Source organism: Strigops habroptila, chromosome 9 (genome assembly GCF_004027225.2).
Source record: "Strigops habroptila isolate Jane chromosome 9, bStrHab1.2.pri, whole genome shotgun sequence".
In the NCBI taxonomy this organism is placed as follows: Eukaryota; Metazoa; Chordata; class Aves; order Psittaciformes; family Psittacidae; genus Strigops; species Strigops habroptila.
In genome coordinates this window covers 7,343,387-7,360,888 of record NC_044285.2, presented here as the reverse complement: position 1 = coordinate 7,360,888, position 17,502 = coordinate 7,343,387, and the positions used below count along the sequence as shown (strand labels likewise).

At 43.6% G+C, this 17,502-nt stretch overlaps 1 protein-coding gene across 1 annotated transcript in view; it reads right to left on the bottom strand.

Annotated features, from left to right (window-relative positions):
* AGBL1 (ATP/GTP binding protein like 1) overlaps positions 1–17,502 on the bottom strand; it is a 268,169-nt gene that overhangs the window by 250,169 nt on the left and 498 nt on the right. Inside the window, exons 2-5 of the mRNA XM_030498061.1 lie at positions 16,867–16,930; positions 15,440–15,586; positions 14,673–14,804; positions 12,046–12,139 (exon numbers count right to left, since the gene is read on the bottom strand). Coding sequence (XP_030353921.1) covers positions 12,046–12,139; positions 14,673–14,804; positions 15,440–15,586; positions 16,867–16,930 — 437 coding nt within the window. The remainder of the gene's footprint in view (positions 1–12,045; positions 12,140–14,672; positions 14,805–15,439; positions 15,587–16,866; positions 16,931–17,502) is intronic.

Below are 17,502 nucleotides of genomic sequence, written 5' to 3'. Positions count from 1 at the left end.
GTTGCAGTCTGCCTGTAGCAAAGCTATAGTTTGAATGTGTGAGTAGCTGTTTACACATCAGCTGCAGGTGACAGCACAGTGTTACATCCACATTTGCAGTAGGGAGCAAGTGGAAAAAGATATTGATGCTAATTAATCTTCCTGCATGCAAGATCTTCCATTTATCAATCTCCATCTGCTTCCCAAGTAAGTAAGCATAGTTTCACTTGTTATGCATATTGGTTAGGCAGTTTCTATGTATTGCTCTTACCTAACTCCCAAAGGATGGTGATCGGAGTTAAAACTGCCTGAAAAGCTCACATGAAAGTGGCATTTCAGCAAAATATATTGACAGCTTCTGCATAGTTTCTTCCATAATGTTCTCCTATTTCCCTGCTACCCCCACTTTCATCTCTTCCAATGGCTGTTCCTTCACATATACAACCCTTCACCACCAAATTTACTGCGAATTGGACACTTTACAGTTTGTTGGTCCTAACTGATGCTGCTGCATGTGAACATGCTTGGAAATACTGGGATATTCCTCTGTAAGCCATGTGTATACACAACACTGAGCTTAATTGGTACTATTAAATGATTCTCAAATTGAGAACAACACAGAAACAAGCTTGAGAAACACAAAGTAACATTCTCTTACAGATTCCCATTAGGCGCCTTGACCTGAATTTGAAAGGCATTTTCGTGTTTAAACACACAGATAGCACTCAGCAGGGTTTTTCAAAGCCCCTTTGTATACTGAGGTCAGAACTACCTTTTAACTATATGAGTGAGGCCTTTAACCTGCTGAGAGGCTTTCTGTTAACAGTTACATTCCCTTTCATTTTCATATAACTAAATAGCTCCAAAAATCCAGCCATTCATTCAGAAAACTCAGGCCTCACTGACCCAAGTCCCTCCAGTCAACACCAGTATCCAATTTTTAGAGTCTGTCTTGTATGCAAAAGAAACGCCAATTTTACCCACTACGTGTTGTCTGCAAAACACATGTAGAATGGTGCAGAAACATATAGTACTGACTAGTTTTGCTACAGGCAAGTACAGTAATCATGAAGTCTTTGGGAAAATAGATGTTGCAATTGCAGAGCAGGGAGAAAAGCTTATTAACTTGCCTGGGATTTTCAATAAAGGTTTAGCAGAAAAAAAAGCCATCCTGCTATTTGCCTGCCTCTGCCATTCTGTGGTTTCTGTCTTGCTTGATAGGTGGGAGGGGGAAATGGGGATACTGCTGTATTGAGTAGTATACACACAGATACACATCTTTGCATGTAAAAGAGCCAAGGTGTGGGAAGTGAACAGCTTTCACACTGCCCTGCAGCAGCCTTCTGGATATAAGATCCCCACACTGACAGGAAAGGCAGAAGAGCCTAAGGACACATGATCAGGTTCAAACTAAATAGGATAGATGCCTCCTCGTTTGCAGCATCTTCTGCACCATCACAAAAGGCCACAGCCTCAAACAGTAGCAGATGCACCAAAACCCCAGAACCTGCCGGGGGTCTGTCCTTGTCCTGTCCTCATCTCTGCAGCTCAGGCAGGACAGAAAGGGAACATCTTACTGCAGGGAAGGCAACCTACAGGCTGCAGATCAGAGATGAGGCTCTCTGCAACCATAGTACCTCAAGATATTTAGCATTTTAAAGAGCAACAATGGTCTATATAAGATGGCAACGAGAACAACATAGGTAGAGGTCCCAAAAAAGAGATGTTTAGTTTAGTATGCCCAAGAGTCAGAGAAATAGTATTTTCTGCTAGATCACCCATGTTGCCTTCCACATAGCACTTTGCCCAGCCGGTGCATGAGATTAAACATGCAGGATGCATTAAGACTTTGGGAGGATGAGCAGGAAGGATGGCTGTACTACCAGGGGCAGCCAAGGCACAGCTTCGGGTTTTATCCCCACATCTACAAGCAAGAAGATTTGGGAGCAGACAGTATATGCACCAGCCTGCGGAGTGCAACATAGGCCACTACACCATCATGGTTGAAAGCCAGCATGGGGCTGGTGTGGCCAATCCAGCCAACTACAGGCTACTGAACACACTTACACATGTATAATTCCTTATAATGCAATAATCTGGTCACACTTTGGTGCTGGTTCTTCACGACATTTAGCTAGGTGATTTACAAGGAAGAAAAAGTAACAAGCCAAAATGCAGCAAATACTAGGTCAAATTCTCCTGATATTTGCTGTTTGAAAGCTGCAATGTCACACTGACAAAACTGCAGGAGCTTTTTGAAGCAGTAATTTGCAGAAGCCCAAGTAATAAAAGTTTGTATATTTTTCTCCTCTCTCCTTTCATTGGAAAGCTTCCATCTGATCTAATCAAGCCAAACTCTGGGATTTGAAAACAGACCATATCAAAGCCAAGGCTGGTAGAACTTGAAGCAATGGGGGTAAATAATTAAAAAGCACCATAAAAATTCTGAGCATTATCAGGATGGTTCTTTCATGTGCCTTTGTTTTTTCTATACAGAGAAATCTGGAAGGTGGTGAAAGCTGGAACAACCACAGATATGTAAGTGTGACTTAAAACAACAGCAAAAAACCAAGAGGGAAGTGAATCTTTCAAACAGTGAAAGCTGTTGTGCCATTGCAATGTGTACCCTATGGTCCACAGAAAGCCCAAACTATATCTGTTTAGCACAGGAAAGAAACATATGAAGTAGATGCATCAGAGATATGGGATGATTTTCTCTTTGGTGTTGCTGCAGCCTGACAGTGAAAGCTTGGTCTCAGAGCCATGACCTTTCCGAGGTTTACACTTCAGGGGAAGTTTTCCATTCCCAACTCCAGAGCTGCAGCCATATTAGGAGTCAGCAGCCCTGTTCTTCCTCACCAGCCACTTCCTCAAGTTTTCAGGTTCTCCTCTCCGTGTTCCAAGCCCTGTCTCTAAACACATCCCAGAGCAGCTCAACTCTGGTTTATTTACAGATTTTACTGGCATTGCTGCCATTCCAAGTGTTGCCCTGCAGATAAAGAGACCAAGAAGAGCCCTGCCAGTGTTAGCAAGCCAGAGATCTGTGCTGCATGTGTAGCACCGCTGTTACAGAACTTGTTGTCCCCAAATAAAATTCATTTCACCTGTGCTTGGTAAATACTCTAGTACTTACTATTTCTCTTTTATTTTCTATAATTTGATAACTACCCCATAAAAGTCTGGAAGAGACTGTGAAGACTTTGGAGCCCTCTCCCTCCTGGAAACAAATCAGTTGTGTTGCTTTTGTATTGCTAAAATCAGCTACCCTGCTGCTGCTGCAGCTGGTGTGGCTCCAACAGCGCTATCAGGACAGGGAATCCTAGCGTGGAAAGGCTGTTGCTAAGGGCTTTGACACCATCATATAACTCTGCTCAGGGCAGGTCTAATCACTGTTGTGCTTTAAAGCCACTGATAGTTCTAGAGACTGGCTTACACTTCACCTGCCAGCATTGCCAGCACTGGTGGAGTTGGAATAAAGCCACAGTAACCCCAGGAAATTCTTTTAAGGCTGTTTTTCTTGTGGGGCAGCATTGGGCAAAATTGTTGCTATAGAAGCTCTGCATTGAGACTTCCTTTCATTGTTGTTTCCATCAAATTTCCCTCGTCTACCTTTGGTCTGAAAGCTTCTGTGGGGAGGATTTCACAGCTGCTTTTGACCCCCTTCATAAGGATAACAGGCTTCTGGGTGGGAGGAGAAACAGCAATGAATCAAGTGAAAGGCAGAGGAGAGGAGGCTCCTGGGCTTTCATATGTGCTGACACACAAGTGAGTGCCCTCAGCTTTATCTGCTCCCTCTCTGGCTTCTATCAAAGATTCACGTCATTATCCAACTAATGATTTCCGAGGGGGGATTCTTTCTTTGTCTCCTTGACACAGGAAAAATGGACACAGGCAAACAGGCAGGATGGGCACCCGTTTATCACCTCTATGAGCAAATTCAGATAGGCTTTGCTTAGAAATCCCTTCTCTCCAGTCCCAGCCCCCCAGGGCTGTCTGGCTGATGCTTTCTGAAAGCTTTGACACTTTACATCCACCTCAAACATGCTTACGAGGTCACACGACCACGTTGCTCAGCCTCCTCCTTGCTCTGCCAGCTCTGCATTCACTCCACTTCCAACTGCATCCTGCCTGAGCATAAACTCCCGCAAATTCACTATTGCTTTTCTCTCCCCTTTCTCATTCCCTTCCTCTCCCTGTCTCATCTTTGCCTTCAACAAATGCCTCAGACAACTGACTATACCCTCACTACCCTTAGGAAGGCATTAGAAGAGAGTGGGTTTAAGTGTATGCACTGAAAAATTGGATCTTGGGAGAGATGCCCACAGTAACACACCGTGTCTCAGATTAGGACCTCAGGCATGAGAGATCTTTTGTCTTCTGCCATTAGACTTTTTGCCTTCTTCACTTTTATAGCCCTACCACCACTGGTAAAACTCTCCTCTCTGCACCTTCAAATCAGGAGCAGTGTGCCTACTCCTCATCTCACAGATAACTCAGCTTTCAGAAGTCATCCCAAACCCATAATTTTTCCCCAGATTGCAAAATATTCTGTAATCCTTCTGGCTCTGTTCTATTATTATTATTTATTCCCCTCTGTTATTTCTGTGCTACTTACAAAAGTCTTAGCATAACCAGCACACACCAGTCTTGACCTACCCTTCTATGGGACTATCATCCTACAAGGAATCACTGTTACTATTAACAACTTGTTTAACTCTAGGAAACACTCTGAGATGCAACTAATGTATTAAATCAAATACTACCTCCCATTTGGATGGGAGCGTCAGTTACTTCCCCAACTATATGGGAGATACACCTCAAAGAGCATCGAAGCAGCAATGTGATTGCAATGCAGTGAGCCACCCAAATGGAAGCTTTATCTAGTTAGCGCAGAGACCAACAGTGAGACAGATACAGCAATGTGAATAATGCTCCCAGACTGGATAGTTTGTCCTATGAAGCTCGGGTAGCCCACACTGGAGGAACTGCTGCAAGCCTTAGCAGTTGTTAGCAGAATGAGGTAAATTGAAGCTAGGGTGGAGAGAATCTCCCACCCAGCAAACACAGAACTGCCTGCAGTATAGACATACCCAAACCCATGATGCGAGATCAGCCATGAATTGCATCTGCCATAGCCACTGGGTGCGAAAAGTCAAGAACTTGAGAACAGCAGCGACTTGCCCTCACACTATCTTTCCAAATATAACCCACTAGCTCACCAAAGGGGAAGTAGTAATGGGCAAGCAAAGAAAGGCCTTCAGTTGAAAGCAGTGCTTCTTTTTCAGGCTGTTACCTAAAATAGACAGAAAACATAAGCTAGACCCAAAAGAAAGAAGAAAACCTCTCTTTCAAAATTACAGTCTCACTAAGCATTTATAAACCAGTTCCTCCTTTCCCATGACATATCAAATAAAGCTTAGAAGTAGATTTCTTTTTACATAGTGTTCATTTGCCAGTTTTCTATGCCAGAGGTAGGTGTTACCTGTGCTTAATTTTGCCGTACCAAAAGCTACCAAGAGATGGCACCAAGGTTTCTGCATGCATCATGTTTGTCCAGCCATCTGGAACAACCTTGGTATATGGTACTCCTCTCTGCCTCATCAATTCTTCATCTATTTTCAAATCTCATCTGAAAGCATCTCTTTCTCCCTTGCTTATACCTCTTAATTTTTCAATTTCTCTCATCTGCTGCTATTAATGGTACAATGCCAGTAAAGTATAATTCTGCAATGCAACTCTATCTACTCTGCAAAGCAGCACTGAGATACCATCAATTTGAAATGAGATTTTATAACTTAATATTGATATTAGAACAGTTCATTCTTTGAGAGCAACCATACAGACCATTAAAAGAACGGAGGAGAAGGAATTCAATAAAACTGGGGCACCTTTGGCTCCCAGATAATTTCTTCTATTACAAGGGCACATTGCATTAAATCTGAACACTAGGGTTTATTTACTTATCTCAGCAATGTACCCATCTCTGCTCCATGTTGTCTGAGATTAGTCAAGTTGAAAAGGCACTTGATATAAACAAGAATTCTAAGGACAATGCTTTCCCTTGTTGCTGGCATCATCTCATTCAGAATAGCATTTACCAGTTTTATTTAGCAGGAATTCTAGACTAAATACCATGTATATCAAGGCCAGATGGGAAGCATGTCATTTAGTTGTGACATAGCTCAAAAGAAATATTTCAGCCCCTCCTGTGAATTTTCTACAGAGATCAAGTGAACCAAATAGCAATTTGAGAATAAGCAGGCACTAAGCATTGATTAATTCTGACCACATTCCAATAGAATCGTGTGTTACTTTCCAATTAAATATCCAAACTGCTCAACACAATTAATGGCAAAACACAGACTAACAAGAGGAATTAAAGATTATTTGCTTTTGATCTCCTATCAGGAGCCATTGCCAAATGAAGAAAAGCATAAAGCTGTATGTGGAGCATTCCTCAAAAAAAAGCAATCACGACAGCTTCCATATCAGGTTGCAGAGGAACTAATCACCATGTTGGTGCATTGAGTTTCTTCTCATTCTTAAAATATTGGCTGGCAGTGGCCATGCAACACGTTCTTCTATTTAAGCAGAGAGCAGCTGAAAAATGAGGACAATCCAGGAGATGGAATTGCAGTGCAAATGTATGTGGTGGTCTACCAGCAAGAAGTTATTCAGGATTAAAGCTGAGGAAACTCTAACTGCTTGCACTGGGTCTAGGATGCATTTGCAATTGGATCTCTTCCATGTGTCTCTCCATCATTCTTAGCAGAAGAGATAATTCTAGTGTTCAGGTCATCCCTGCTATATGTCTCCTCTCTTTTTGTCTAACACAGGCATAGCCCACTGCCATTCTGATTTCTTCTGTTGTTGTGAAGGTCACAGGAGATCACTTTTACAAGCATTTGTTGATGTGGCAGCTTGGTCCCTTTTCAACACTATGGGCATAACACTTATATTTTATCTTGCATCAAAAGCACTGTTTCCAAGATGAGAAAACATAATCTCAGTTGTGTGCAAACAAATAGGTTTTATAGAAAAGCAGAGTAATATATGTATATATTCATATATCCAAAGCCTATTTTTGAGCTATATACAGCCTGTTAACTTATCTCTTCAGCATTTCCAGGGCCTTGATACTCTCCTGGTCAATCTGATACAAGGTCAGATTAAATACAGACCCATCAGATTTGGGCTTTTAGCTGTAATGTGCTCTCTTGATCACCTTGACATTCCTCTCTTCACTTGCACGAGCTGTGCTTTCAGAGAGAACAGTAAAAATCTTTCTCTCAGCCCAGATTGTGATAGAAGCATGCGATACAGGAATTACTTCCTGACCATAGCAACAGTGTCACCATTGTTCTTGCATGTTTCAGATTCTTGAGTCACTCCCTACCTCAAATCTCCTTGAGCACACATCACAAAGAAAAAGGACGCACATATGTGGAACACGTGGTGCTCTCATTTTCTCCTGGGTTTTGATCCCTGACACTAGTTGGAGAGGACTGTATTTTCCAAATCTCTCTCAGCACCATCTACCTGACCCAACCTTAATGCCCATCGTGCTACTTCTAAGTTACCCATTCCAGACTCATCCTCCACTCCGCAGAAAGAACTAAACATTTCCAAGTCACATCAAATACCTAGAGGCAAACATATGCTACATGTGAAGAGAACTTGCTTCTCTCTTCCTTTAAGTATGTAAGAAGTCCAGATATCCACCTCAAATCAAGTAGTTACATGAGAGGATTTACTCCTCTTAGTAAAAAGGCAGATTAACAGCAAGCATTTGAGGAACTGTAACCATCCAATAAGCATGAAACATAAGAAGAATTGTGATCAGATGTCAGAAGCAGGCAATGCTGGACATGAGAAAAGGCAGATAATTTCTGCATATCACATTTTCTAGTGAATTAATTTGGCACCATTCCCAGACCATTTTTACCTGCTTTCCACTTTTAATTAAGCAGTCAAACTTTCCTGGAACAGCCCAGTGCAGAAAGCCAAGTTCTGTGACTATTCAGAGAGAGATTTTAAATCTGACAAATACTCATTCTCACTGCAACTTCTGGTACTAGATTTATATGAACACTTACCACACTGAGCAGAGCTGGTTAATGGTAAATAGGTATACTCACACAGAGCTTTGAGAAACAAAGATGTTTTAAAAGACTCTCTAAATTGATTTTAATAAAACTGCAGGAAAATGGCTGCCCATCAGCCTTTTCACAACAGAAAAATATAACATAATGGAGGAAACAACTTAGGCACACGACACACCATCTTTTGCCATTTTCTACAATACCAGTCTTCTCATATGAAATTATCACAAGTTCTGTTTTAATTTATTTTCACTGACTTTGACAATCTACCTTAATCTTGAGGAGTTCTAGAAAAGGCCAGCACAACATATAGCCACGGGCAACATAGAACCTCCAAAGCCACTGGCCTGACATGCCAACAGCCTGGAATGATGCTTGGCTATCTGAACACAGTCAGACAGAAGAGACGCCGCTCCTGGCTGGATGGCGAGCAAAACTCTGCCACTGACACATTCCACATCCATTTGCCAACAACACATCCAAATATTTCCCAGAACTTGGGAAAACAAGTAATGGTGTTGAAAGGGACACTGGGCATCAGGAGTAGGATAGAAGATATGGAAAATATAGGGCCTAAGTGAGGCAGAAGATGAAAGGATCTGGGACCATTGCACTGCGTGGGGCATCAGGGATGTTGCATTAGAGTAGGTGTCGATGGAGTGAAGATTTGAGCATCCCACACATACACTCATATCAGATATCCCAGCTACCGACATAAACAGAACTGAGAAAAACAGAACATCATCTGGCTTTATTTTAAACTGCCCCTATAAAAGGCATCAAAAAACTTTCTCTGCAGCAGAACGCCATGAAAGCTAAGCAAGACGGTATAGAGTCTCCATCTCACTTGGATTTCACATTGCTTAACCCAGGAGTTCTCTAAACCACAAGAAGTTTCACATTTTTTCATGTGGCTTTTACTTCAGACATGGGTAGTCCTGGCTAGATCCGCACAGTTATGGCACCAGCAACCTGCAGACCTCAAATGCCTAACTAAGACCAATAAAGTCCATGAGTCACAGTCTCGGGGGAATCAGAGCTACCTGGCATGCACCCAGAGGAGGTCAATTGGAGCATGGGAGACTATTTCTAAATAACCCAGAGCTTTGCCACCGGGAAAAATAAATAGAACTATGTATCTTGTTTCCCCCATCTTAGCTGGCTAAATAAATAGCTCTCATAGTGCACTCTCCAGGGCAGATTCTTAAAGTGACCTTGGCCCTGCTGCTGCCCAGGACAGGAGAATGGGGGTGTACCCACCAGAGAAGTGGTGCATTTTCAATGCTGCATTCCTGGCAGCTGATCAAAGAACAAGCATAACCTCAGCCCCCACAGTTGCCGCCTGTTCCTTCCCAGCAGGAAGGCAAATCATGGTGGCACATAGCTACAAAGTGGAGAGAGGGTATCAAGAGCAAATGCAAAGGGAGGATCAGAAGCTTGCTGGGAGGACATTGGAGTATTCCTCTGCAGGCAAGTTACAGACAAGCGTTCTTTTCAAGTTCTGTACTGATAGCCAAAAAGAAGCAGTTTAGGGGTTTTTTTTTTTGTGACCAACTACCTGACTAGCACCAAAGTAACCCACTCCAGATTTAGCATAGGCACAGCATAGGAATAGCTACACCAGCATCAGATGGCCAGGAGCACACACTGAGGTAGAGAAAGCACACAACCCCTTTTTAGTCTTTCTCCCCATCTCAGAAAACCCATCCATAAACTTCCTCCCCCAGTCACCCTACACATTTTCAACAAGAGCAGCTCAAAAAGATACAAAAGACATTTTCACATTACCCACCTCCATTTGCTGATGAACTGTGAAGATGCCTGGGATTTTCAGACCATAGCTGTCCCAGGCATTTGCTAATGCTGGGAAAGAAGAGCTGTAACCCACCCTACAGTTTGGACTTCTGGTCTCAGGGCCTAAATTCTTGTTAACATCTCTTGAAGCTGCTTATCCCCAGTGAGAGCAATGTTTCCAAAAGGACTACAAGCACAATCCCCACTGAATAATAAAAACCTAATACCTTTAAATAGGTTGCAAACGTTTTTTAAACCAAAACAGGTTTGTGTGCTGCTTCTGATGTAAAACAGACTGTCTTCATTGAGCCGTTGACCTTCTCAGCTGCTCCTAGTTATTAAATAAAACAAGCAGCTTTGAGCCTTAGGCGGGCCAGCTGAGTGGCTATCAGGCTTCAGCTGATTTATGGTTCTTGCTCGTTAAATCAAGTGCAGGTGGGAGCCAAATCACCTTTTTCTGTGAGCTAGATCTCAGGAAAACCTTTATCCTTCATTTGTACACTCTTACAAAGAAGTTTTAAGAACAGCACAAGTGTTTTAGGAAAAAAAGGAAATTAGGAAAGTGATGTAGCAATGAGGAAACACATGTAGGCAACAATTAATGTATAAAATACCTTTTTCAAAGGAAAAATAAATCCAATCTTTTCAGCAATAAATAAAATGGCTTATTAGCAATAAAACTAGAGTTTTATTGAGGGAATTTGAAGTGTAGATTTTCTGGTGTGTGTGTCTCAAATGGAAAAAAAGATCCACAGAAAAGTTCAGAACAACTCTTGTACATCAGATAAAAGGCAGAAACCCCCAAATATTGCACATTGACAATCTAGAATCATTGAAATCAAAAGCAGTGTGTTTCTCTGAAGGCTGTTTCTTTCCCTTGCTGCTTAGAAGTGAGTATTCTAGACCACTTTACAGCCTACATTACAACAACTCTCAGCAGCACTAGCCACATCTCCAAATGAATCTCAGCAAAAAGCCAGGTTAGGAATGTGTGACAAAGTTTTCCACTTCCCTCAGAGGAAATAGTGAAGGGAAAAAGCAGCTTTGCACAAAATCCATTTAAAAAGCCTTTATGCAGCCAGTCCCATTGCTTAAAGGAGAACTGATTCAGGCCCAAGTCCCATTACACAGAGATCCTGACCTATAAGGCTATCACAGAAGTAGAACTAACACTAGTCTAATTGCAGCCAGCACTTCCATAGGAAGGAAACCAGAAAATTGAGTGGAATTTGCTTACTTAATTAAGCACAGGTACAGACCCATCCATCATTTTTTGTTGCCTCAGAAGGCAAACCCAGCTCTGGGTCTAACTCATCCTGCGCATCCCTGTCATACATAAAGCAGTTCTCCACGTTCCCTGAACTGTAAAGATTAAAGTTATACCATGAGGCCAGAGGGGAACCTTGGAGGGTGCTCAGATATCCTGGAACTGGCAGGTTCTGTGTTGCTTAAGCAAATGTGACTCTGTGGGCACAGCTCATAGCAGTAAACTCTTCCTCCTGTTTGTAATGAGCAAGTCACAGAAATGTGTTATGCCCTTCTGTGGATGTTTTCCACATTACAAAGTTTGCCTTCAAAGGCATCTGAGGAAGTGGTCAGAGTGGACAACTTGAGGACTAATGTTCAGCATTAAGATGGAGATATAAAATGGACTTGCTGTCTTCAGAAAGAAACAATTCGAAGTATTTGGGCTGGGCTTAATAACAGGCCCAGATTAATATCAGTAAGAACTGTCATACTTCAAAAATATCATGATGACCTAGTCACAACTGTCTGCAGGAGGAGGATGAGGCAGCACTGCCACGATTTCACCCTACTTGCCCCTGGGCCCGTGGTGGCAGGAGTTTCTTGCTAAAGTGGTTTGTCTGCTGCCAGCAGATGCTTCTCAAAACCCAGTCCTGGCTGGGAAATGAAGGACAATACCTTGCAATCAAACTGCCATCACTGTATAAGGTACACTACAAATAAATGGTCACCAGCATGAATCATATGATGAATCACAGCATTAACGTGTCCTTCAGGGAACTATTTCTGTCTCTTAAAAACCCTGCAGATTTAAAGTTAGTGAAAATTGTGCATCCATTTCTGATTTCTTTGTCTCTTCAAGTGGAACCAAAGTTTTATTTCTTGCTGTCCTGGAAAGACGAGTTCCCTTGGGGCTCCTGCCTACCTGACTGTCCTGACGTGTCTCTTGCTGTAGGGGGTGATGACTTTGAAAAGCAGCTCCATGGCTCCATTGATGCCAAGTGTAGTTCCTGTGGTAACTAAGACAATAAAAGAGAAAAAAGCAGTCAGATCTGAAGCAGACGGCCTGCCACACTGTATTTAGAGGGGATGCAGGGAAGGCAGTAGCTGCCCCTGGGGCTATAAGCAGATTTCTCTGGGCTCCCAGCTGGACTTCACAGATCATTTTACAAAGAAACTGAAGCACAGAGCTGTCTGTGGACACAACCTGAGCCAAGATCAGACACAAACCCAGTCCCGCAGTTCTTCCCTGAGTTCCCCAAAGCCCTTTTTCCTGTAAATATTGTATCTCCAGAGATACAAATCACAGTTAAATAGGGTCACGTCCCAGCAAAATGACAGGGCTCAAATTCATCCTACATTTCCCACAGGCAACTCCACAAAGACAATTTATTTCACAGGGGCATGGAGGGCAGAGTTTTCTTTCTGTGCTATTATTCAGCAGTACGGAAGTGGTTTTGCAGGGCAGGGGTGCTCCTGAATGCAGCTTCATTTCAGCTAGGCCAATTTTACCTTTAATCCCTCACTTGTTAACACACTGGGAACTTTTACAGACAGATTTTGCAATCGATTCCAAAAATGCCCGATTCATAAACAAGGTGTTTAGCCAGACCTCCCCACTACGAGACAGGATCTCTGTGTAAAGAAGGAACAAATAGAGCCCTGAAATACTAAATGCAATCAAACAGGTTGAAAGGATCAGTAATCAACAGCAGCCAGAAGGAGATCTGGCTCCCTGCCCACTGCTGGTTTTTGCCTGTTTGGTAAATATCTCCCAGTGGTCATCACAGAGCTGACAGAGGGCCCATCATCTCCTGCAGTCCTATCACGTCCCTGCCAAGCTGTCCTGTGATGGAAAGCTTTGCAAGGCTTGCCAGCTACTTTCACACTAGCTGGTAATGCATTAGAGACGGGGTGGTGGACAAGGCTGCTTGAAATCATCCTGCCCCAGCGCAGGACATGGGCTGCCCACACAGCTGGTGACAGAGACTGTGAGGAGAGCCACCCAGAGCAAAGAACTGGTGCATGGGATTGCGACGATGACTCATCTTTTCTGCTTTTATACCTTAGCACTCTCAGAGCTTTATAGACTTCGGGATCCTCTGTAGTTCTGCTCCATAAAAACAATGTTTAAGGTTGGGAACATGTAATCTCCTACTGGTACTCTCATTCAGAGTGACTGGCCCCCATGTCAACCACAGCTAAGCAAGTAGGACTTGTACTGTGTCTGTCCATCCACTTTTCACCTACATGCGATGCTCAACCTAAAGCTACTTCCTCAGTAATAGTTTGGTACCACATCCATACAGATGTTTACCTAACCTTCCTGGCAGCTTCCCAACTGGGCCACAGAGCACATGAAGTCAAAGTTACGCGTGGAACGGGGAAGCACATCTGCAGAGTGCTGGAGATACCTGAGGAGTAATAGAGATGCTCCAGCAAAGAAGCAGAGGTGGGGTTCTGTGGACTCACATTAACAGAAAAGAATTCAGGCTGCAGTTTGCATCCTAAAGCCTCTGCAAAACCTGGCTGGGATGCAGGTGCAATGGAGCAGGGAGGAGGAGAGTGTGTAGATCATCATTTTGGGTGGGAGGCAGCACACAGCTGTGAAACCCAAATAAAGGCACATTTCATATTCTGGCCCTGGCTCCATTTTCAGTCACACTCAGCCTTTCAAATACAGCTTATCATAGGGGCGGGGGGAATGTTAAGGGTTGGCTGCTTGCCTGAGAAAGCCAATTGCATGAAGATCACTCCTGTACAGACAGGAGGGACCTGCAGGGCTAGGCACCAGGAGTGCTAAATCTTAGGATGCGTGTAGCAGACTGGAGACAGGATGGCCATGAGGAATTATCTGCTGGGTGAGGGATGTGGAGAAGGAAAGGAAAGGGTTAGAGGGAGCAAAGGGAAATCTGTGTTAACAAATTCAGTGTTCTATAGCAGGGAAAGCCTGTATGAATCTGTAATGATCCTAGGAGAGAATACTGGAAATCCCATTGCTTGAACCATTTAATATGAGGGCATTGACAAGCAAGAAAAGCTGGGAGAGTGCGTGGGGAGGATGCTAGACAGAAGACCGGGATCTAATGTGTCGTTCTTGAGAGACCTTGAATGAGCAGCTGATTTCTCTCTCCCTTTCTTTCTCCTCCAGCACTTTCCTTCCTCATGGAGCTGATCTGAAGATCAATACATTCAACAATAGTGAGACATTTGGCTATTATGGTAATGGGAACTGCATAGAGATGTGAGGTACCTAAGTCTCAGAGCAAAGGAGTTGACTATCTGTATCGTAGAACAGGAGATCATTGCCATGAATATTTTTCACTACAGCACTTTTATTTTCCACAGATGAAATACACTTTAAAGGCTGAAAAACCCTCTTTGGGGAGCACCTCTTTCTATGGTTGTTCTGGCTTTTGTGCCTGATGCTGTATATTAACAGTGGATGCAGGCACTAACCTTAACCGAGAATGATGTTTCTTTGCACTGAAATGACTGAAATATCTCTGGTGGTTGTCACACAGGGGAAAATAGGAAAATCCAGATGCTCACCATTAGAAGCACAAACCCGCAGGACCCAGAGGCAGTGGGTGAGGTGCAGGTGGTGGCCCAGGTTTCTTCTTGCCAAGCTCAGTATTGTATCTGTTGCTTCTGCCTTCTGCACTTTCAGCCCAAACTTCCTATCTGTGAAAGCAAATAAGAATCAAACTATTACAAAGACCAGGTCTCTGCAGCAGTGCAAACCTATTTGCACCCAATCTTGTAACAAAGGCATTCAAATGTATCAATGAGTTAGATCATCATTATTCTCACTGAAAATAGGAAAACATGGGATTTACCTACAGTCACCATATCAAATCATATTATCATAGAACGGTCTAGGTTGGACCTAGACCTCATGGAGGTGGTCATCATACGGTGGGTAGACCTTTCTGACTTTGGCAACAACTCTGGTGTAGATGGACCATCACCCACAACATCCATTAACTGATCTTCCACATCTGGAGCCTCACACCTGTTGCACAGAGGCACATGGGAAGGTGAGGTAGGCAAGGAGGGTGTTCACTTGCTGCCCTGAGCCTAGACTTGCCTCCATTCTCTCCTTTCCCTTAAGCTACAGCCTTCTGCCTGTTGGGCAAGAAGCATCTCTATGCATGTGCACTCCTTCCCTGCCTTGTTGCAGGATCTCAAGTGGCACACCCCAAAGATAAACTCTCAGCTGTGTCAAGCACATCTCAGTGCTGATTATTGCTGGGGTTGGATCATTGTTGTTAACTTTTTGCCCCCCACCCAAGCAGTCCCCCACCACTCAGCAGCACCTCGTTGTCCGACCCTGGCCAGCAGCCGCAGCAGGGGCAGGAGGATGTTGTGGTCCAGCAGCTCGGCCCGGGCAGCAGTGGTGAGAGCCTGCAGCAGTGCCTCACTGCCCCCCTTGCTGATCACGTACTGAATCCTCCGGCCGGTCCCTGTGGAAAAGAGGAGAAATTCTGCTCAGAGCATCCCTTCCCTAAGCCACAGCAATCACAAACCCTCAACCCCACATGGAGCACACAAAGCTCCCATGGTGTTTTATTGCTATGAACCCAAAGGCATTTGAGGAATTGATCATGGATCTCAGGTGCTTCTGGCCTGGGACATGGCAAATGGCTGCATGGGAAAACTCTGTGTCTGCTGCCTCTTGCTCTGGCAGTTGCTATCGTTACAAACCCACGTCCTGCTGAAGTTTTTCCATTGTGCACTGAAATACAGCAGAGGGGAATAAGCAGAGATACCAACAGGTTTCAAAGGAGCAGGAGGCTCAGTGATTTTTTCTTAGATACTGGAAATTAAACCAGTGAAGGACTAAAGCTGCAACAGTCTTCTGCCAAATGAAAAGGAATCCTTGGGAAGCTTCGGAGACAGCTTTTAAACAGATCTAGGTCTCCAAAGAAACCACACGCCAATCCTGTGAGCCCTACTGTGTCAACAAACATTGATCCATGGGCAACTTCAGGCTCTACGGCTGGAAGAAGCTGCATGTTCAGCTCCTGGGTGGGAGATAGTACATTCTATCCTCCATGGAGGCAATCCTTCCAGCTAGCTGAGGAACAGCACTGCAGGGCTTCTAAAGAGAGGCCCAACTGAATGGGCCATGTCTGTGCCAGAGGCTCCAGCACTTGCAAGGCAGCCCCTACAGGCTAACTGCTTGGTTGGATTGAGAGTTGTTTAACAAATGATATTTCTGAGATGGAGCAGGAAAGAAAAGAAACTTGGTTATTTTTTCAGTTCTTTTGCCAATTCACTTATTCTTTCACGTGGCTGGGGCACATGCAGCAACATGCCATCCCTGCATCCCCCAGGCAGAGGTGCCTTGTTGGGAGATGCTGAACTCTATTAGTGTCTCTGTGCTATGGGAAGTCAGGCTCCGCTCCCTGTTTCACAGCTCTTTCTCCAGTAGCAGTGGTGAACATTTCCAGTGGTTGACTGACAGGGATTATAAAATACTTTGGAACTCATGGGCATCTTTTAAACTAAAAGAGAGAAAAAGGAGGCTTTCTCTAGGTGTTTTTTTTCCTCTTTACTTACTTAAAAAGCTCAGTTTTCCAAGCACAGGAGTAAGGACTGCTGATCTCTAGACGCAGTTCATGTTTTGTTCACACTGCAAACCCCAGGCCAAGTTTATGCAGGAATGAATTCCCTGACCTATCTGAGGATCCCCTTTCTGCCCCTAGCCTGCAGGCATTGCCCCACAGCTTTGCTTCCTTACCCAGAGACAGCAAATCAGTGAGGACAGTAAGGATATTCAGGATGACATCCTTGTCACCGGAGCTCTGAAATGGAAACACATCAAATTTAGGGATCAGTTCAGGACAGTGAATTTCATAAAACACAGGGCTGTGGTGCATCATGCAGTGCAGAGGCACTGAGATGCTTGTTTGGATACTGAGTACTTTTTGTGCCATCTGGCCAGTGAGTATGTGGAACCATATTGATAACACATTTTAAAAGCCTCTGACAGACATATTGATCATACTACACAAGATTTAATACACAGTAGAATTTCCACAGAATTTACATACAAATTCTGGATTACATCTCTCTGGTTTTGGTTTGGTCTGTCTACCCCAAAGTTGAGGAAATTCTGTATCACACCGATGTTAAATGTGGGGTGGATTTCCATGACAGCATCCCTTATTACTGGCAGTTGAAGAAGAATATCTTTAAATTATGTTAATCTCACTTTATCTCCCACTAAATGATTAAAATAGGATAATATCTTACACATCTATGGCTCCTATATTTCTGATTGTTGAAGTGCTTCAGAAACTTAACCTACTTTGCATTCTGGATATATGGGATCATTTCACCAGCCAGACTGATTCAATCATTCTCTGAGATACAT